At 52.7% G+C, this 20,715-nt stretch overlaps 1 protein-coding gene across 3 annotated transcripts in view; it reads right to left on the bottom strand.

Annotated features, from left to right (window-relative positions):
• Nucleotides 1–1,125: 1,125 nt before the first annotated feature.
• Nucleotides 1,126–20,715, bottom strand: part of OPCML (opioid binding protein/cell adhesion molecule like) — a gene marked incomplete at both ends in the record, with an annotated part of 1,080,793 nt that continues 1,061,203 nt past the window's right edge. For 2 of the 3 annotated variants that reach the window (XM_082844276.1, XM_082844275.1), the window contains 3 exons: nucleotides 1,126–1,226; nucleotides 19,712–19,863; nucleotides 20,339–20,459. In XM_082844276.1, the coding sequence (XP_082700402.1) occupies nucleotides 1,126–1,226; nucleotides 19,712–19,863; nucleotides 20,339–20,459 (374 nt within the window). Of the gene's footprint in view, nucleotides 1,227–18,726; nucleotides 18,754–19,711; nucleotides 19,864–20,338; nucleotides 20,460–20,715 lie in introns of all 3 variants that reach the window. The other variant, XM_082844274.1, reaches the window with a different exon arrangement.

The following is a 20,715-nucleotide window of genomic DNA, read 5'->3' as shown; positions in this document are numbered from 1 at the left end:
ACATGTTGCCTTTCTATGTTGTTAGCCTGTGAGATCATTGGCTTTCGCATGAGAAGCTGATATAGGTCATTTTGAAGATGCCAATATCTGCAGAAGGTAGAGGAGACATGAATCCAGTGGAATAGACACAATATGGTTAGAGATTAATGTGGTGATGGATTGAGAGTGAAGTGTGGGGAAAGAAACAAAGACACAGAAAGACGTGTTAGATAATTACATTGACAGACTGATAAAGTAAATAGATTGCTAGAGAAGAAGATGGGTGGGTAGATAAGTGGATGGAATGATCAATCGGACAGTTGAGTAGATGGATAACCGTATGATTACTTTCATAGAGAGCTTGATAAAACCTAAATTATCAGCCATCTACAGATCATTGTTTATGACCTGGACAGCATGTTTTTGAGAGAAGTACCATCCTCAGAATGCTTCCCCCTTTATTCGGTCACGTGACTTCTGAATGTTTAGTTTTGGGTTGTGTGCCTATCCCTAAACTACAAATCCCTGTAGCTGGTAGAGAAAGCAGATAGGGCAGAATGGCTGAAAAGGTGGCAATGTTTCATATATGTTTAGAGAGAGACCTTCCCAGAAAGAAAGGATGTGAACCCTCGTGTAGACAATAATAAACATGGAAGGAGTGATATGTACATTATAGTCAGGAAGATGGTCCAAAGCTTAGAAGATGCAGATAATAGGAAACTTGGATATAATTCTCGCTGTGCACTACATTATACGTGAAGTTGTCTCTTCAGGGTGTTTAGCACGAGGCACATTTTCTGCCCAGATGGAGCTTATGGTTTACTGGGGGGGCAGGGCTGGTGGTGATGGTGTCGGGAAGGCAGAGGAAAGGGAAGGGCCAAGGGAGAGGAACAGATTCCATTTTTGGACACACCAATGAACGATTATCCTACACATGGTAGAACCCTGCACACCCCTCCCCCCCAACCCCACTCATTCAAACTGGATAGAAAAGTCAAATAAACAGACCAACCAGCCAAAGAGAAAATCAAATCAAGAAGAACAGAAACAAACAAAAAGAAGCCCAGACTGGTTTGCTCTCCGCAGTGTAGGTAAAGTCTGTGACATGGAGAAGCAGGCGTTGCTCAGAAGACCTAAGGTTTCTTATCAAAACTTGATGAAGAAGTGGGCAAAGAGGGTCCCTGATAGCCAGAGGCAAGCCAGCGCTCTAGAGGCCGAGTTTACACCATCAATGACGGCTCCAGGCCCTGTGTGGGAGAAAGAGAGACAGACCCGTTAGCGCACACCCAGAGGGCACCATCCTCATCCCCGTGACAAGCACCGCATAAACATGCTTCTCCGTGGGCAGCTCCCACCCACCAGTGACCCTTCCGAGTCTGCGTAAATGGAAAGTACCCGCCGGGAGAAACGCAAAGGGACTTGTTGCTGGGGTGCCTGGACCACAGCCTGCTCTCAGACTGGGCTTTAAAACTGAAAGAGGCAGACGGAGGGAGTGGTTACACGTGCGGGCCGACAGGGCCGGGCAGGGTCTTTGTAAGCAGCGCCTCTACCTGTGTGCTCTCCTTGGAAATCGTGTCCAGAACAGACAGGGCTGGGAGGGCAGGGAGAGGGATGAGGCTCAGAGTGGAGGGAAGAGGTGGGAGGAGGAAGGAGAGGAAGAGAAGATTTTGTGAAACACAGGAGTCTAGGTGTTGATGTGGCTGGCTTTTCATCTGGTGTGACTGGGATACTGGGGCGGCATCTCCCAAAGCCGCTGAGGAAGAATGAATACGTACACCCTGAGTTTGAAAGACTATGGTTGGGTTTATCCCAGCAGTCAGAGATGCGTCTCCAGAGGTGACAAAGACGACCCCCGTTCTCAGACCCAACAGCCACCTTACGCCCCTGCCTGGCAGGGCTCTCCCTCAACCTCTTTCTTTCTTCTTCCCTCTCTCTGGCCCTTTTACACAGCCCTCGTGAAACCCTCACATTCCGCTGTGAAATAAGACCACAGAACCACAGGTGCGATTCCTTTCCCTTCATCTGCATCCTTGAGAAGACAAACCACGTGCACTGGGATCGCCTTGCCTGTTCCGAGGGCCCAGGGTGGAAGGCTGAGTGTCCACCTCTGCCCCTGTATTCCTCCATCACCTTTATTTACCAGCATCAGAATTTAGGGTCATAAGCAAGACCAGAGTAGCCAGGGAGCAGAGAGTATTCCGGGGAAAGCAAGTTAGTCAAGGGATTAGAAGCAACCCTGTAGGGCCAGTGACAAAGGGATGGAGTGACAGGCAAGAAACAGGGCTTCACCACCTCCTTTACTAGTAAATTGGCTTGTTGGAAATAACTTTACTACTGAAAAAAGCCTCAGTGGTGCAGGGTCTCCTCAGACAGGAGCCAGGTCATGTGGCTTGCTGGGCGGACGGTGATGATGTCAGCCTGGGGATGGATGGTCCTCTCACTCCAGCAGCTGGCATCCACCTGTTCCCACCCCAGGGATCTCAACAGGATTCCTTTTCTTCCTCTGATTTACAGTACAATTCTCTGTTTACTAAAAATTCATATTTACTCAATAGGTCGAGAGTCTTGTTCATAGTTTTCTGTACTTTTGTTATAGAGTATTTGCAGATAAGGGCAGAGTCCAGTCCTTAGCCCATTGCTGTGGTCCCCACGACAGCTTCATAAATATTTATAGAAAGTAGCCTGACTCTGAGGCCCCATCAGTCCAGGCATATATCCTAGGAACTGTACTGGCCTACGGAATGTGCTGAGTTGGAAAAGGCCCAGTTTGAAACTCGAGGTAATTCCCTATGTTGTCTTCTGCAAAAGATGAGTGATTTAGATTTTTAAGTGAGTTTAAAAGGAAATGGGCAGCACAGATGTATAAGACCCATATGTTTTTGTAAAGAATATTTAAAGTATATATTATATATATGATATATATTCACTAGTTATATATATATGTATGCATGTGTGTGTGTCTAATTCATTATATTGATATCAGCTTAGGAAACAACTGAATGGGCTCCATTCTAGACAGACAGAGGCCTTTAGTTTAGGAATCACTTTATTCCAAGTTCTACCAGTGGGCTTAGCATTTCTGGGGATGTCATGCTACCAGCACGTGGAGTATTCGGAAGTATTAGGAGTATTAGGAAGACAAAGCAGTGCGAGCGGCAGGGAAAGGAGGAGGAAGAATCATCAAGATGGGAGGTCGCAGTGCCAGGAAGATGTTCATGCTGCTTAGGCAGGGGTGTTGCAGCCCCAGCTTGCTTCAGCTGAGTTCTCCAAGGGGTGGAACTCTGAGGGGCCTCGGTAGGCATAGAGCCTGCTCAGCCCGCTTGGGGGGATGAGATAAGGCATACTTAGATGGTGCTTTCTGTGTGCCAAACATGACTCTAAATGCTGAACATCTAATCCATTTTATCCTTATGAAACCCTATGGCATTCCTGTTTTATAGATGGGGAATTGAGAAGCAGAGCAGGGAAGTACCCTGCCTGTGGCCACATGAGACAGTACACCCAGAGCTGGATTAGAGCTGAGTCACTCTGTCTGCAGGGTTGGTGCCCTTGATTATCACAACTCTTACTTCCTCTCTGTGGAGAACAGTCCTTTGTGCATGTTTCTCAGAGGCCACGGCATCATGGAATAACGGCCTGGGGATCTGGAGACCCAGGTTCTCCATGTGACTCTGCTGCTTCCTAGCTGAGTGCCAGCTCCTCTCTGGCCTTGGTTCTCCCACCTGCAGTGAGAGGAGGCTGGGAGGGATGACCTCTGAGCTCTTCTCCTTAGTAGCCTGAGTTACTGAATGGCTGCAAACTCTGCATCTGGTCCCAGAAGGGACAGCTGGGGAGCAGCCAGATGGCCTTTTCCAGTGGTGCAAAGCCATCACACTCCTGCCTTCTGCACCCAGCATGCCATCTCCTGAGACAGCAAGGGGGCACCAAACATTCCTGGACCCTAAAGTTTCCTTTTCTGCAGCCTCATTTTCTATGCATTTTCAGGAAATTTTACTCCCTAGCAGGTATTATAAGCCCTGCTTTAAGCATCAGATGACACGGCAATTTATCGTCAGTGGCCTTTGGCCAATCGGTGTATGAGAAAGGGCCGAGCTATTCTGGCCAAAGCGTTTACCTAATCTACTAGGACAGAGATTAAACTAGCCGTGCTCTCCTCCTGTGGATCCTGGACACACTTGAGATTTGGCAGTTGGGCCTACAGGAAGCGAGGGGCCTACAGGAAGGCGCTCGGGCTTTGTTCAAAGCCGGGAGAGAGTGGCTCACGTCCGTGTACCATATTGCATGTTGGAGGAATGTAAGACAAAGGCCATCAGCGATGAACTGATTCCTTTTTTTTTTTTTTTTTTTGGCAGTATGCGGGCCTCTCACTGCTGTGGCCTCTCCCGTTGCGGAGCACAGGCTCCGGACGCGCAGGCTCCACGGCATGTGGGATCTTCCCGGACCGGGGCACGAACCCGTGTCCCCTGCATCGGCAGGCGGACTCCCAACCACTGCGCCACCAGGGAAGCCCTGAACTGATCCTTTAATGGCATCTTCAAGGTAAGCCTGATCCTACTGGAGATGAGGAGAAAAAAAGAATCTGGGTTGGGTCTCTCCCATAGGCTTTCTGTATGCTAAGGCCACTCACCTGATTATGCAAATGTTCTTTGTGCTTTAATACAGAAGCAGCAGTGGACTGCTGCTGTAGTGACCTGGTGTGGTCCCATGATTACTTGTGTGCATCTGCCCTGCCTTGGCCTCGCCGCTCTGTCTTTGCAGCCCTAAACCCTTTGGGGTAAAGCCTCTGACCAATGTAAACGTGCAGCCGACGCTTGGGACTTCGGCTTCAGACCAATTTGGGCTTAAATCCCGACTCTGCGGCTTGGCAGCTCTGTGATCTCAGACAAAGCACTTGCAGTTTTCTCCTTGGAAATGGGGGTAATAACGTGGAGTTTTCAGGATGAAGGACTGGAGGGATTAGGACAGTGTCTGGTGGGAAGTAGTCAGTGATCATGGGAAGGGCTGCTCTGGTGGGTCCATAACCCCTACCTTCCACTTGTTAGTTGAGGCTAATACTGGCTTGTTTCGACCTTTTCCAAATACATTGATCCTGAGCTGGGTTTTGGTAGGTGAGAATGAAGAGGTGAGATGGGTGAGAGAGACCTCCGGCCATTAGGGCCTAGGAGGAGGGTGTGGGGCACTGGGCAGGGCAATGAGAGAGTCCAAAGCCATGCTCTGTGGCAAGGCCAAGCGCAAAGGACCAGTCTGTGAGGGAAGCAGACCCCACGCCGGCCTCGGAAGCCATGCCACCCACTCAACAAACGTGTGCTGGTGCTTTCATGTGTCAGGCTCTGTTCCAAAGAGGAAGACAGGCACAGCCTCTGCCTGCACACATCCTATCTTCCATTAGCTTTTTTTTTTTTTTTTTTTTTGGCTGCGCTACACTGCCTGCAGGATCTTAGTTCCCCGACCAGGGATCGAACCCGCGGCCCTTGAAGTGGAAGCTCGGAGTATTAACCACTAGACCACCAGGGAAGTCCCCCTATCCTCCATTAGGACCTAGAATTCCTCTGTCCTAGTCTAAATCAATAAAGAAACACAAATATGTTTTAAGCCCTCACAGACTCTGAGAAGAAAGTCCTTTGGAATAAAATAATCCAACCTCCCTTTCATCTCAGGAGCACCCTGCCTGTCTAAGAGGAGTGAATTCAGGAATCAGGGAGAACTGAATGTGAATTCTGGCTCCGCTAGTCACTCGCAGGATGACTTCAGAGGAGACGGTTAACTGCTCTCAAACATTTTTTTTTTTTAATGTATACAATATGTGCGGAGGTGGTTTTCTGTATACTTGCAGGGTTCTCTGAGGATGAGTGAAGATGATACATGAAACCACTGAGTATAAGTAAAGGATGAATAACAGTTGGGTGGATTAGAACCAGGACCATAACTGCTAGTCTCTAAAACAGTACCTTTTGTGGGGCTCCTGCTCTAAATAAAGAGACCCTGTGTATACTGAACTCTTAAAGATAATTGCCAAACACCCACTGAAAGCAAACGTGACTCTGGCTTAGCAAGTGACTGGTGTCTCCTGACAAGACCTGATGTGGCTCCTACCACAGGTAAAGCTTCCCAGAGAAGGCCAGTTATTCTGAGGAAGTGCATGTAGAAGCCCAGCTCTTTCTGTGGGCAAACACCACATTCAAGAAATCTTTAGTTATGGTTAACAGTGACTCAGTCTAAAAGAACAGCTCTCACAAACATCAGCCTTAATTAAATATTTTTCAGGGATAAACTAAAAGTGAGAACGTGTAATTATGCCCTTTCCCCTCATTCCAGCCGCTCCTTTGCCCTTCCTCAACGCTAAAAACGTATTGCTTCCTTCTTTCCTGAAGTGGAGCATCTTTGAAAAGCTCACATGATGACACAAAGCCACGAAACCAACTGTGAATGACAACAATGACAACTAAATACCTTGAGGACCTATGCAGACCAAAATAAGTTAGCCCTCAGCACACAGAAAGAAGAGATAAAGAGACAGAAATGATCAAGAGATAAATTCCAGAAATGGTAAATGTCACAAAGGTCAATCAATCAGTGTGTGTACTCTGGGCCGGAGGGGAGATTTTATGGTGTGGCCGCGTGTGAGGCCCAGCAGCCGTTAAGACAGTAAATAAAGAAAGAGGCAAACAGACAAATGAGTAAAATAAAGTCCGCTTTGTAGAAGCTACTTACTTTGTTAAATTAAATATACTACCCATTTTTAAAAAGCAAATTTGGTTGAGGGTTTAGCATAGAATTAACCTGCAGGCCTAGCTCTCCAGGAAGCAAGGGTTTGCTGCTGCGCTCCTGGGCTGGCTGGTCACCCTCTGGAAGAACAGATTTTGAAAATCAAAGTACCCAAACTCAGCACAGAGCTCCCAGAAAACTATATAAGTTTACCGATGAGGATCCTGCCTCACGAGAGATTGTGAAGCTTAAAAATGGAGGGTCCATAACAAGCGAGAAAGGTATTGAAATGTCACCCTTTTCCTTTCCGTGATTGCAACGAAAATAAGGAGGCATGCACAGTTCTTCAGCAAGAAGTTCGAAAGCAGAGTGTTGCTGTAATCCTACTAAAATAGCAGGCGGTAGGGTGATCACATGAAGGAAAGAAAAGAGAAAAATAAAAACCCGCAGCTGAGTTGAACTTGGTGATAGCGCAGTGAGATCAAGGAGGCATCTGAAGTCTAAGATACAGTTTTGTTCTGAAATTTGTATGGGTTTTATAAATATGAATGTGAACTATGTGACCTTCCTAATGAGGAACCAAAAGGATAATGATGTTTTTGGTGATTAAAAGAGGAGCGAGGAAATCTAATTAGAGGATGTGTGTGTTACACTTGTTGGGGAAACGTAAACCTATTTTCAGCAGCGCCGGCTGATGAAGGTGCATCATTCCCCTTCAAAGGGAGCTTTTCCTTCATTGTCTTTAATTACAGCAGAAAACAGGGCCCTGTGTTGTTCTACAAGGAAGATGAACGGGGCTTTGCAGCTCCAGGAAGGCAGGCGGACAGAGAAGCCAAGAAGGCAGCCATGTCTGCTTTGTGCTCCCACAAAGCCCAAGGCCTGGGAAGTTCACATCAGAGGTTAATTCAAACCAGTCAGCTCATCACAACCCTGAAAAAAGCAGGGCTTTGGTCTGCGCCAAACCGGGAGCTGGGGCGTGTGCTGACATCAGCACAGCCCGAGTGCTCTGTGTTAAAGTCTAAATGCTCAGGCTAACGGCCAGATGTCAGTGATTCAGACGGAGCAGGGTAGGGGCGCGAGGCAGTGACAAGGGGCCTCATGAGGAACGAAATGTGAAATGTCTGCATATTTTTTCCTAATATGTTGGCATTTCGCAGGTTGGGGAAAACACAAATGATGAGGCTGCTGCCATCAGCCAGAAACGATGGTGTTTCTCTCTGACTCATTCCCTCCCACCTGGATTTAAATTGTGGATTTGGAAAATAAAAATCATATACGTTATCAGCAGGAAATGGACAGGCACATGCAGCTTTTGATGTCTCTGCAAGAAGAAATCATTTGATGAACGCCTTCCTAAACAGTCTGTCAGGATGTTTCTCACAAGGGAGAAAGACCCTGAGGGAGGGGACCCTAAATTTCAAATTAAAACTGGGACGGACGTAAGGGGGGCTGGAATGCAAGGGAAAGTGTCAGCAATGTTGACTTGGCTTCCCTGCGGGGCAGTGGAGGAGACTAAAGACCTTTTGAGTATTTGACCTTCCTTTGGTTAGTGAGGAGTTTTACCCTGTAAGAGGCTGTAACGGATGCCCCATTGACTGGAAGACATATTTATTAATCCAACCAGTGCTTACTGGTCAATAACTATTGCGAGATACAGGGCTACATCCTTTAGTGCAGAAACAAATACAAACAAAATATAAGCCTAAGGGTAAACTACCAAGAGAGTCCAAAAGATGGGTGAGTGATTCTTCAGTGGGGTTCAGAAACACTTAGTGGATGGGGTACCGTTGAGTGGAAGCTTAAAGGGTAAGTACAATTTTATCAGGCAGAGAAGAGGGCAAACGCCTCCCTCTGTGACCCTTCAACACACTGCAAGAGACAGTATACCTATGGGTTAGAAAGAAACATGGGTTTAAGGTAAGACAGACCTGGGTGCAAAACCGGATGTTAACGTGTCCTTCTACGGTGGAATTCCTATCTGCGGGAAGGATTCAGTCACATGGCTTAAATTCTCTGCGCTCCAGGCGTACTTACCTCAAAGGGTTCTGAGCTGTCTGAAGCCCCTTCTGGCTGACACCTACTAGCTAGTAGCTTCTTCTCTGCTCTAGTGCAGCACTTATATTCTATGTTCTATTGTAAATGTCTATTTACTTGCTTGTAGGAGGTTGGGAAGTCGCCTCTCCCTCTCCCTCCTCCCCCTCTCCCTCCCCCACTCCCTCCTCTCGGTACCTAAATCCTAACCCTAACTCCTGGCACACAGTAGGCTGGAAACAAACATTCACTGAATCAGTGAATTGACGGACAGAAGCAGCATAGTCGAGGCTGGACTGTGCGGTAGGATCGGGCATCCCGGGCAGGGCGGGGCGGGTGTTCAGCATGGTGGATGCAGAGAAGGCAGTGGGGAACCTGGGGCCACGAGGGAGGTTGATCTCAGAGCAGGAAAGGCCTTCGAGGGTTTTCTTTTTTTAACATCTTTATTGGGGTATAATTGCTTCACAACGGTGTGTTAGTTTCTGCTTTATAACAAAGTGAATCAATCATACATATACATATGTTCCCATATCTCTTCCCTCTTGCGTCTCCCTCCCTCCCACCCTCCCTATCCCACCCCTCCAGGCGGTCACAAAGCACCGAGCCGCTCTCCCTGTGCCATGCGGCTGCTTCCCACTAGCTGTCTACCTTACGTTTGGTAGTGTGTACATGTCCTTGCCTCTCTCTCGCTTTGTCACAGCTCACCCTTCCCCCTCCCCATATCCTCAAGTCCGTTCTCCAGTAGGTCTGCGTCTTTATTCCTGTCTTACCCCTAGGTTCTTCATGACATTTCTTTTTCTTAGGTTCCATATATATGTGTTAGCGTACGGTATTTGTCTGTCTCTTTCTGACTTCACTCTGTATGACAGAGCTGCAATGAACTTTTTGGTTTTCTTTTCAGCAGGATGTGAACAGGTTCATTCTGAGTTTGGGAAGGGCCACCTGGCCCTGAAGTGGCAGACTGAAGAGAGATTATCAAAGACAAGGGGACCACCCACCGGTAAGAGAACGTCGTAGCCAGACAAGGCCCGAGCCCCAGCAGAGGCGGGAGGGCTGGTGCCTGCTTGCTCCGACCTGCTGGCTGACAGGTGTGGGGTGAGCGAGAGGACCGGGTTAGAACGGCCGTGGAGGCTGTAGTGAGGCGGTGGGTGAGAAGATAAGGTGCACATTTGAGGAGGGAAGGGATGCCAGGGAGAGAAGGATGGAGATTCCCCTGGGACATTCAGGTAGCAGAGCGTCTTGTGGCTGAGAATTGAGGCAAGTGCTAGGGACACGGACCGGGGAGCCCCCAGACTGCTGCTCGGAGACTGTCTGGCTCCCGGGTGCCTACGCTTCCCTGGGAGAGCTTGCCTGCGAAGCACATACTCAGGACCATCCCGGGAGGTCTTCATGAAATGGGTCTGGGACCAGGCCCAGGAATCTGCATTTTTAAAGCACCCAAAGCGGTGGGCTAAGATACAACTCTTGAAGATGCCTGAAGACACAGAAGACCCTTCTCCTCTTGCTGTAAATGCCACCCCCGGGCAGAAGGTGGAGGGGCTCGAGGCAGATTGAGGCCGAGAGGGAAGAGAAAGGCACAGCGAGTCACATCCTAGAAGCAGAAGCAGGGCGTTGGGGGCCAGGGAGGGCTGAGGGGAGGCTGGGTGTTCGGAGGGACGCAGGCTGTGAGACTGAGGCATGGATTGGGCTGGATTGGAGGTGAAGGGAGGGGAGATTCAACTCCTGCACCCAGCCCTCAGGTCTCACCTGGAGCCACCTGGGGGAAAGGTGAGGTTGCTGGGAGCCTTTATAGAGGAGTGCAGGTGCGGGGCAGGGCGTGAACCAGCTTTCCGTGGGGGACCCTGGGTGAGGGAAGCCCAGGGTGCAGGATGAGAAGAGCTGGTCCGGCTGCCTTTAGTTGATGAAAATCCTGTCTGAAGAGCTAGCCTGGTATGTATATTTACTCTGGAGGAATGGCCGTTAGCAAAAGGAAATATAGATTCTGTCCTCATAGTTTCCAGGGGCCAAGAGGCAGGCCTTCTTCCTGGCTGCTCTGAGGGGCTGAGGCTTTGCCTTGAGGAAACAGTCCTGAGCCCAGCTGTTGCGTTAGCAACGACAAGATTCCTAGGAGCGGTGCCCATTCCCGATACTTAACTCTTGATGTAGCTTATTTGTGTCGCTGCTGCAGTTGCACAGATGACGTGTGAGAAATCTGTTTGTCTCTCGGCAGCATCCCCCTGCGTTCTGGTTTTGTTTGCCTTCTCTGTCCCTCTCCCCTGCCGGTTCCAGTAATACAGAAATACAGCCGTTTACACGGCTCATTACTGCCCCACACTCTCTGCAGTGCTGGATGTAATCAGGTTCAGAACGTTCCCTCCTTGCACCCTAAGGACAGGGGGATGGGGCCTCTTGCTCAAGACCCAGTGGAAGCAGCATGGGCTGGCAAGTCGGGAGAACGTGAGCGGCTTCTGCAAGAGGCAGCTGAGCCCGCCCGCCCCTGCTGCGTGCGGACCTGGCCGGGCTCCAGGATGCCAGGGCCCAGGTGGCCTCCGAGTGCCTCACCCGCTCGAGAAAGCTTACGGATACTTCGAGCAAGTCGCTTGCAATAGGCACAGCACCTGCTGCCACTCCCAAGGTTACGGACGCCAGGTTCTGGAGATCTGCCTCTTAGCCTAGTTTCCCTTTGTTTTTCAAATTCAGAACAGAGACTTAGAAAGCTGGCAAGAGCCTGGAGTCTGTTTTGTTCTGTTCCTACATTTTACAGGCAACCACGGAACAGAGAGCAGCATGGTTTGTGCCGGTCAGGACTGGAACTCAGTTTTCCCCATCCCCGTGCTGGTCTGTTCTCTACCTTCCGGTGCCTCTCCAGGCCCGGCAGTGGCCCGGGGCTGAGAAAAGTGCACAGTGTGAAAGGCCACTTTGAGCTGGCACGCAGCTGGGTGACCTGCTCTGTCTGTGCGGCTTCTGGAAGGGCAGCAAGTGGTGACGGGTGAGGAAGAAACACCCCACATCAAGGTCAGCCACTGACTGACTCAGCTTTGCGCGTCACCCACCCCCATGTGTCTCTAAGCACTTCCCGGCTCAGCCCGCTGTCCTCATGGCCTGTCTTCTGCTTCCTTTCGACATTGCTTTCATCTCATTTCCCTTTGTTCTGTGTGTGGAGGTAGGAAGCATAGGAAAGACATGTTTGTGCGAGAGGCCTGTCATGAGTGTATGCTGGGATGGGTTCACGGTGCAGAGTCCAAAGGGTCTCCAAAAACCAAGCTTCCAGTCTTTGACGGCAAACCCAAATGCGTGCCTGGGATGCAGGGTGTCTGTCTGTGTGGCTTTGGGGAGATTAAGCAGACCGGTTATAAATGTTCGAATGGTCCTTTAATAGAATGCATTCAGGTTAGGTGGAGAGGGGAGACAGAAGTGGAAAAGGGCACACACGGGCTTTGTGTTGCTGGCTGCGTGGGGACATGAGGCTGCGCCTTTCCTAGGAGCTCAATTGTGTCCTCCAAGCGCATATGCTGGAGCCCTAACCCCCCATGTGTAGTTGGAGATGCAGCCTATAAGGAAGTGATTAAGGTCAAATGAGGTTATAATGGTAGGGCCTGATTGGCTAGGATTAGTGTCCTAATAAGAAGACACACCAGGAAGCCGTTCTCCACCCCCCAGCGCTCTCCCTCTCCCTCCTATCCCTCTCCTGCCTGTCCCACTCCCCCCTCTCCCTCTCCCTCCTATTCCTCTCCCTCTCATTCTCCCACTCCCTCCTCTCTCTCCCTCACACCCTCCCTCTTCTTTCTCTCCCTCCTCTGCCTCCCCCTCACCCTCCTGTTCTTCTCCCTCCTGTCCCTCTCCATCCTCTCTCCCCCTCCCTCCTGTGTCCCTCTCCCTCTCATTCTTCCACTCCCTCTCCTTCCTCTCTCTCTCATTCTTCCACTCCCTGTCCGTCCTCTCCCTCCCTCTCTCCCACTCCCTCCTCTCCCTCCTGTCCCACTCCCTCTCCTTCCTCTCTCTCCCTCCTCTTCCTCTCCTTCCTCTCTCTCTCTCGCCCACTCCCTCTCCTTCTCCCCTCCTCTCCCTCTTTCTCTCCCACTCCCTCCTGTCCCACTCTCCCTCCTGTCCCACTCTTTCCTCCCTCTCCCCCCTCTCACTCTCCCTCTCATTCTTCCACTCCCTCTCCCACTCCCTGTCCGTCCTCTCCCACTCCCTCCCCTCCTTTTCCCACTCCCTCCTGTCCCTCTCCCTCCTCCCTCTCCCTCTTCTCTCTCTCCCTCCTCTCATTCTCCCTCTCCTCCCTCTTTCTTCTCTCCCCCTTCCGCCTCTCCCTCCTCTCCCAGTCTCTCTTCTCCCACTCCCTCCTCCACTCTCTCTCCCTCCTCTCATTCTCCCTCCTTTCCCACTCCCTCTCCTTCCTCCTCTTCCTTCTCTCCCACTCCCTCCTGTCCCTCTCCCACTCCCTCCCTCTCCGTCCTCTCTCCTTCTCCCTCCCCATCTCCGTCCTCTCCTTCTCCCTCCTGTCCCTCTCCATCCTCTCTCTACCTCACCCACTCCCAGTCCCTCTCCTCCCATTCCCTCCTCTCATTCTCCCTCTCCTCCCTTTCCTTCTCTCCTTCTTCTGCCTCTCCCTCACCCTCCTGTCCCTCTCCATCCTCTCTCTCCCGCTCCTTCTTCCTCCCTCCTCTCCTGCTCCCTCTCTCTCTCCCGCTCCCTCCTGTCCCACTCCCTCTCATTCTCCCTCTTTTCCCACTCCCTCTCTTCTGCCTCTCCCCTCCCCCTCCCTCCTCTCATTCTCCTTCTCCCTCTCCTCCCTTTCCTTCTCTCCCTCTTCTGCCTCTCCCTCCTGTCTCTCTCCATCCTCTCCTTTTCCCACTCCCTCTCCTTCCTCTCTGTCTCCCTCCTCTCATTCTCCCTCTCCCTCTGCTTCTCCTTCCTCCCTCCTCTCCCCCTCCCTCCTCATTCTCCTTCTCCCTCTCCTCCCTTTCCTTCTCTCCCTCCTCTCATTCTCCCTTTTCCCACTCCCTCTCTTCTGCCTCTCCCCTCCCTCCTCTCCCACTCCGTCTCCTTCCTCTCTCTCCCTACTCTCCTTTTCCCACTCCCTCCTGTCCCTCTCCCTCCTCCCTCTCCCTCTTCTCTCTCTCCCTCCTCTCATTCTCCCTCTCCTCCCTCTTTCTTCTCTCCCCCTTCCACCTCTCCCTCCTCTCCCAGTCTCTCTTCTCCCACTCCCTCCTCCACTCTCTCTCCCTCCTCTCATTCTCCCTCCTTTCCCACTCCCTCTCCTTCCTCCTCTTCCTTCTCTCCCACTCCCTCCTGTCCCTCTCCCACTCCCTCCCTCTCCGTCCTCTCTCCTTCTCCCTCCCCATCTCCGTCCTCTCCTTCTCCCTCCTGTCCCTCTCCATCCTCTCTCTACCTCACCCACTCCCTCTCCCACTCCCAGTCCCTCTCCTCCCATTCCCTCCTCTCATTCTCCCTCTCCTCCCTTTCCTTCTCTCCCTCTTCTGCCTCTCCCTCACCCTCCTGTCCCTCTCCATCCTCTCTCTCCCGCTCCTTCTTCCTCCCTCCTCTCCTGCTCCCTCTCTCTCTCCCCGCTCCCTCCTGTCCCACTCCCTCTCATTCTCCCTCTTTTCCCACTCCCTCTCTTCTGCCTCTCCCCTCCCCCTCCCTCCTCTCATTCTCCTTCTCCCTCTCCTCCCTTTCCTTCTCTCCCTCTTCTGCCTCTCCCTCCTGTCTCTCTCCATCCTCTCCTTTTCCCACTCCCTCTCCTTCCTCTCTGTCTCCCTCCTCTCATTCTCCCTCTTTTCCCACTCCCTCTCTTCTGCCTCTCCCTCTGCTTCTCCTTCCTCCTCCCTCTCCCCCTCCCTCCTCATTCTCCTTTCTCCCTCTCCTCCCTTTCCTTCTCTCCCTCCTCTCATTCTCCCTTTTCCCACTCCCTCTCTTCTGCCTCTCCCCTCCCTCTGCTTCTCCTTCCTCCCTCCTCTCCCCCTCCCTCCTCTCCCCCTCCCTCCTCTCATTCTCCTTCTCCCTCTCCTCCCTTTCCTTCTCTCCCTCCTCTCATTCTCCCTCTTTTCCCACTCCCTCTCTTCTGCCTCTCCCCTCCCTCTGCTTCTCCTTCCTCCCTCCTCTCCCACTCCGTCTCCTTCCTCTCTCTCCCTACTCTCCTTTTCCCACTCCCTCCTGTCCCTCTCCCTCCTCCCTCTCCCTCTTCTCTCTCTCCCTCCTCTCATTCTCCCTCTCCTCCCTCTTTCTTCTCTCCCCCTTCCACCTCTCCCTCCTCTCCCAGTCTCTCTTCTCCCACTCCCTCCTCCACTCTCTCTCCCTCCTCTCATTCTCCCTCCTTTCCCACTCCCTCTCCTTCCTCCTCTTCCTTCTCTCCCACTCCCTCCTGTCCCTCTCCCACTCCCTCCCTCTCCGTCCTCTCTCCTTCTCCCTCCTGTCCCTCTCCATCCTCTCTCTACCTCACCCACTCCCTCTCCCACTCCCTCTCCTCCCATTCCCTCCTCTCATTCTCCCTCTCCTCCCTTTCCTTCTCTCCCTCTTCTGCCTCTCCCTCACCCTCCTGTCCCTCTCCATCCTCTCTCTCCCGCTCCTTCTTCCTCCCTCCTCTCCTGCTCCCTCTCTCTCTCCCGCTCCCTCCTGTCCCACTCCCTCTCATTCTCCCTCTTTTCCCACTCCCTCTCTTCTGCCTCTCCCCTCCCCCTCCCTCCTCTCATTCTCCTTCTCCCTCTCCTCCCTTTCCTTCTCTCCCTCTTCTGCCTCTCCCTCCTGTCTCTCTCCATCCTCTCCTTTTCCCACTCCCTCTCCTTCCTCTCTGTCTCCCTCCTCTCATTATCCCTCTCCCTCTGCTTCTCCTTCCTCCCTCCTCTCCCCCTCCCTCCTCCATTCTCCTTCTCCCTCTCCTCCCTTTCCTTCTCTCCCTCCTCTCATTCTCCCTCTTTTCCCACTCCCTCTCTTCTGCCTCTCCCCTCCCTCTGCTTCTCCTTCCTCCCTCCTCTCCCACTCCGTCTCCTTCCTCTCTCTCCCTACTCTCCTTTTCCCACTCCCTCCTGTCCCTCTCCCTCCTCCCTCTCCCTCTTCTCTCTCTCCCTCCTCTCATTCTCCCTCTCCTCCCTCTTTCTTCTCTCCCCCTTCCACCTCTCCCTCCTCTCCCAGTCTCTCTTCTCCCACTCCCTCCTCCACTCTCTCTCCCTCCTCTCATTCTCCCTCCTTTCCCACTCCCTCTCCTTCCTCCTCTTCCTTCTCTCCCACTCCCTCCTGTCCCTCTCCCACTCCCTCCCTCTCCGTCCTCTCTCCTTCTCCCTCCCCATCTCCGTCCTCTCCTTCTCCCTCCTGTCCCTCTCCATCCTCTCTCTACCTCACCCACTCCCTCTCCCACTCCCAGTCCCTCTCCTCCCATTCCCTCCTCTCATTCTCCCTCTCCTCCCTTTCCTTCTCTCCCTCTTCTGCCTCTCCCTCACCCTCCTGTCCCTCTCCATCCTCTCTCTCCCGCTCCTTCTTCCTCCCTCCTCTCCTGCTCCCTCTCTCTCTCCCGCTCCCTCCTGTCCCACTCCCTCTCATTCTCCCTCTTTTCCCACTCCCTCTCTTCTGCCTCTCCCCTCCCCCTCCCTCCTCTCATTCTCCTTCTCCCTCTCCTCCCTTTCCTTCTCTCCCTCTTCTGCCTCTCCCTCCTGTCTCTCTCCATCCTCTCCTTTTCCCACTCCCTCTCCTTCCTCTCTGTCTCCCTCCTCTCATTCTCCCTCTCCCTCTGCTTCTCCTTCCTCCCTCCTCTCCCCCTCCCTCCTCATTCTCCTTCTCCCTCTCCTCCCTTTCCTTCTCTCCCTCCTCTCATTCTCCCTTTTCCCACTCCCTCTCTTCTGCCTCTCCCCTCCCTCTGCTTCTCCTTCCTCCCTCCTCTCCCCCTCCCTCCTCTCCCCCTCCCTCCTCTCATTCTCCTTCTCCCTCTCCTCCCTTTCCTTCTCTCCCTCCTCTCATTCTCCCTCTTTTCCCACTCCCTCTCTTCTGCCTCTCCCCTCCCTCTGCTTCTCCTTCCTCCCTCCTCTCCCACTCCCTCCTCTCATTCTCCTTCTCCCTCTCCTCCCTCCTCTCCCGCTCCCTCTCTCTCTCCCACTCCCTCCTGTCCCACTCCGTCTCCTTCCTCTCTCTCCCTACTCTCCTTTTCCCACTCCCTCCTGTCCCTCTCCCTCCTCCCTCTTCTCACTCTCCCTCCTCTCCCCCAACTCCCTCTCCATCCTCCCCCTCTCCCACTCCCGCTTCTTCCTCTCCCTCCCTCCTCTCATTCTCCCTCTCCTCCCTCTTTCTTCTCTCCCTCTCACCCTCCCTCTTCCTCCTCTCCCACTCCCTCCTGTCCCTCTCCCACTCCTCTCCCTCTACCTCTCCTTCCTCCCTCCTCTCCCACTGCGTCTTCTCCCTCTCCCACTCCCTCTCCTGCCTCTCCCTCACCCTCCTCTCATTCTCCCTCCTTTCCCACTCCCTCTTCTCCCTCTCTCCCACTCCCTCCTCTCTCTCTCTCCCACTCCCTCTCCTTCCTCTCCGTCTCCCTCCTCTCATTCTCCTTCTCCTCCCTCTTCCTTCTCTCCCTCACCCTCCTGTCCCTCTCCATCCTCCCTCCTCTCATTCTCCCTCTTTTCCCACTCCCTCCTGTCTCTCCCTCACCCTCCTGTCCCTCTCCATCCTCTCTCTCCCTCCCTCTCCTTCCTCCCTCTCTCTCTCCCACTCCCTCCTGTCCCACTCCCTCTCCCTCTTCCTCCTCTCCCTACTCTCTCCCTCTTCTCTCTCTCCCACTCCCTCTCCCCCCTCTTCCTTCTCTCCCTCACCCTCCTGTCCCTCTCCATCCTCTCTCTCCCCCTCCCTCTCCTCACATGCTCAGGGGAAAGGCCATGTGAGAACGATGGTCGTCTACAAGCCAGGACGAGAGCCCTCATCAAAATCAGCTGACAGATCTTCCTGGCTTGATCTCGGCCCTCTGGCCTCCAGAACTGTGAGAAAACAAGTTTTGGTTGTTTACGCCCCCAGCCTATGCTATTCAGTTACGGCAGCCCTAGCCGGCGAATGTACATTCATCTCCACACACTGTTGTTCTCGGCTGTGACACACTTCTCTCCTGAGTCAATGGTACAGAGGGACAAGCGCCCGGATCACCTAGTTGTCAGTCCTGGAACCCCACTGTCAGCCACATCCCGCCACGGGCAACCCCACCGACTCAGGGGTGACGGCAGGGTCAGTGGCAGAGCAGCAACCCAGCCACACCTCTTTATCAAGACCTAGGGATGGACATTCACAGACACGGAGGTGTGGGCAGAGCCAGTGGCCCATGATGTCTCGGATCCAGAGCTGTGGAAAGGGCAGCTGCAGAGCTGAGGCCCCATCTGGCACGTGAGGGAGCGTGAGGGAGTGTGTGTGCGCCCATGGTTCACACCCTCATCCTCTGGGCAAACTCGCCAGCACCTCTTCACTAGCTATGCGTACTTCAGTGTCACTTAGCCTCCTGGGTCCTCCTCTTACCCATCTTTAAAATGGGGCTAGTAATCTGTCTTGCACGGAACTAGCATGATGCCTGGAAACCAATAAAAACTTGGTAAACGGTAGATATTATGATCATTATGAATAATGACCCAAGTACTTCCATTTGAAAATGAAGCTTTCAGAATTAAGTCATTAGCCCTTTCTGCCTTGGGCTGGAGAAATTATACATTCATGCTAGTGTGATTTCCCCATGGAGAAAATCATCTGGTAATCCACTTGGTGTCTAGGCTGGGCTCCCCTCGCTGCTGCTGAGGCCACCAAGTAGAAGTTTATTGTTTGTTTGGGTGGGGGGGGGGGGGAAGCCCTTCTCCGGAAACCTATAACGATATTTCATATGCACGTGTGTGAAAGCCATCATAGTCTACGTGCTTGCTACCTAACCTGTGCAGACCAACCCCCTGAAGTCTAGCCACTGAGGAGAAATACACCAGGGCGGTGGAGCTGGCGAGCCTGTCTCTGAAGGAGGGTGGGAATCAAAAGCACAGGCATTCAGGCAGGCAGAGGAGGGAAGGAACGTGCTGTACCCACCTGCCACTGCTGATGAGGGGCTTAGTTCTAAGACACACACAGCAAAATGCACACACAATGCAGAGAGAAAACAAAAGACATAGATCACACATTTCAGATGGCTGGTGGACAAAGTTCAGTTCATGTCAATGCTGAAAGCTTGTTCTGGGTCTGAGGTCCACGTGAAAAATGAATACCTTTCCGTCCTATTCACCAGACGCTTCCCAGATAAACATGCACATACACACACGGACTATCGCCACAAGCTGGGCCTGGCCCGTGGGGTGAAATGTGGCACGAGGAGATGGACACAGCAGCGCGAGAGTGAGGGAGGGTGAGGTCTCCCGAAGGGCCACTCTGGAGGCCCCTCCCGCCGTGTGGGAGGGAGAGACCTGCAGAGAAGGGATGGCTGTCTCAGCTGTGGACAGAGCAGTCGTCCCGATGAGGACTCAAGCCCCCTGCTCCGTTCATTTCAATGAATGAGAACGTGACATGCAGTCAACATGAGAATCATGATGGCAGCAGGTAACTTGGTTTAAGATTTTTGATATGATCCCTGGAGTCATCAACTCTTACTGTAGAGGGTATCCTAAAACTATATCTAATTTACCCTCCGACCAGTAGACAGTACTACAATAGACCTGTTCCATGGTTCCGTCGTGTTTACGGTAACCACTGTGCAACCTGGTTCAGAGTTAGGTTGATTCCTTTGCTGAGGTGCACAGCTCACCTTGCACGAGACCAGGAGCTATCAGTTACCTTGCAAACACCACGTACCGTGTGCCAGGAGAATGAGGTAGAGGTGCGTTTGCATCTAAGGTGGGGGGTTGAGCCCTATGGATGGACACAGGCCAAACAGGGTGCGCCCTCCTCCCTCCCGAGTCCCTGCAACCCCCCCCCCCCGCCAAGCCCCACGTCCAGGCCTCCTGCACTCACCATACAGTGTGATGAGTCCCTGCAACCCCCCGGCCCCGCCAAGCCCCACGTCCAGGCCTCCTGCACTCACCATACAGTGTGATGCTGGCGTTGGTATTCCCAAGCTTGTTCGTGGCCACACAAGTATAGTTCCCATAATCCTTCTCTGAGACGTTGAAGAAGGTCAGTGTGGATATGTGGCCTCTGTTCTCAATCCTCACGCCGTCCAGGCCGGTGGCCAGCCTGCAAAAAAAGAGGAGGTGCGACGGGTTTGGTTGCACACACACAGTGAGGCAGCAGACAGGAGGGCCCCGGGAAGTCCAGACGGCGCAGAGGGATCCACGCACACACTCTCCTCCTCACAAAGCCCTTCCCTCGGACTAAGCCGGCCCGTCTACCCTCCAGCTGTAAGCACCGCGGCCGCCATCAGGGGCCGAAAGGGAAGGGTGCCCACGCTCCAGGGCTGCATTCCCCTAGTCCTTGAAGACCACCGTGCCTACAGCTAATCTGATTCTGAAACAAGGCCCATCAGTTTTGGCCACTTCCCAGCCCCCTCCGTGTTTTGTTTCTGGCTCTAAAAGGAGACTCTGTTATAATGGAGGCTGTAATCAGTTTGCTTTTGCCGAACCTTCCCCCTGGACTTCATCACCCTCCTTGCACGTGGGGAACGATCCATCAGCTCTGCTTCGGACATGCCCTGTTTCCGCTTTCAAGGTACCTGGTATCTTCCTTGAACCACTGGAACTCAGCCGTGGGCACTGCAGAGGCTTCACAGCTCAAGATGCCCTTCTGGCCCACAGAGACACCCGTGTTCCTGGCTTTGGAGATGTAGGGAGGGTCTGCAGGGAGATGCAGAGCGAGTCCGTGAGACAGGTGAGACGCACATCCGTCACGTGCCGTGTACATCCCCCTTCCCAGCTAAACGATCATGTATTTTAGGAAGAGGACTTCTTGCTTGAAGATACTGCGTTTACCCCAGCATCTCTTCAAGCCTTCACACTAACCCAGAGTTCACGAGTCTCCCCATTAGCTAAAAGTCCTGACAGTCCATGGCCCTGGCGGTGGTGACGAGCACAGCAATCTGATACTGTATTT

This window comes from Leucopleurus acutus (assembly GCF_964270905.1).
Source record: "Leucopleurus acutus genome assembly, chromosome: 8".
Taxonomy (NCBI): Eukaryota; Metazoa; Chordata; class Mammalia; order Artiodactyla; family Delphinidae; genus Leucopleurus; species Leucopleurus acutus.
The sequence above is the reverse complement of the archived record's forward strand: the minus strand, read 5'-3'. Positions and strand labels throughout refer to the sequence as shown.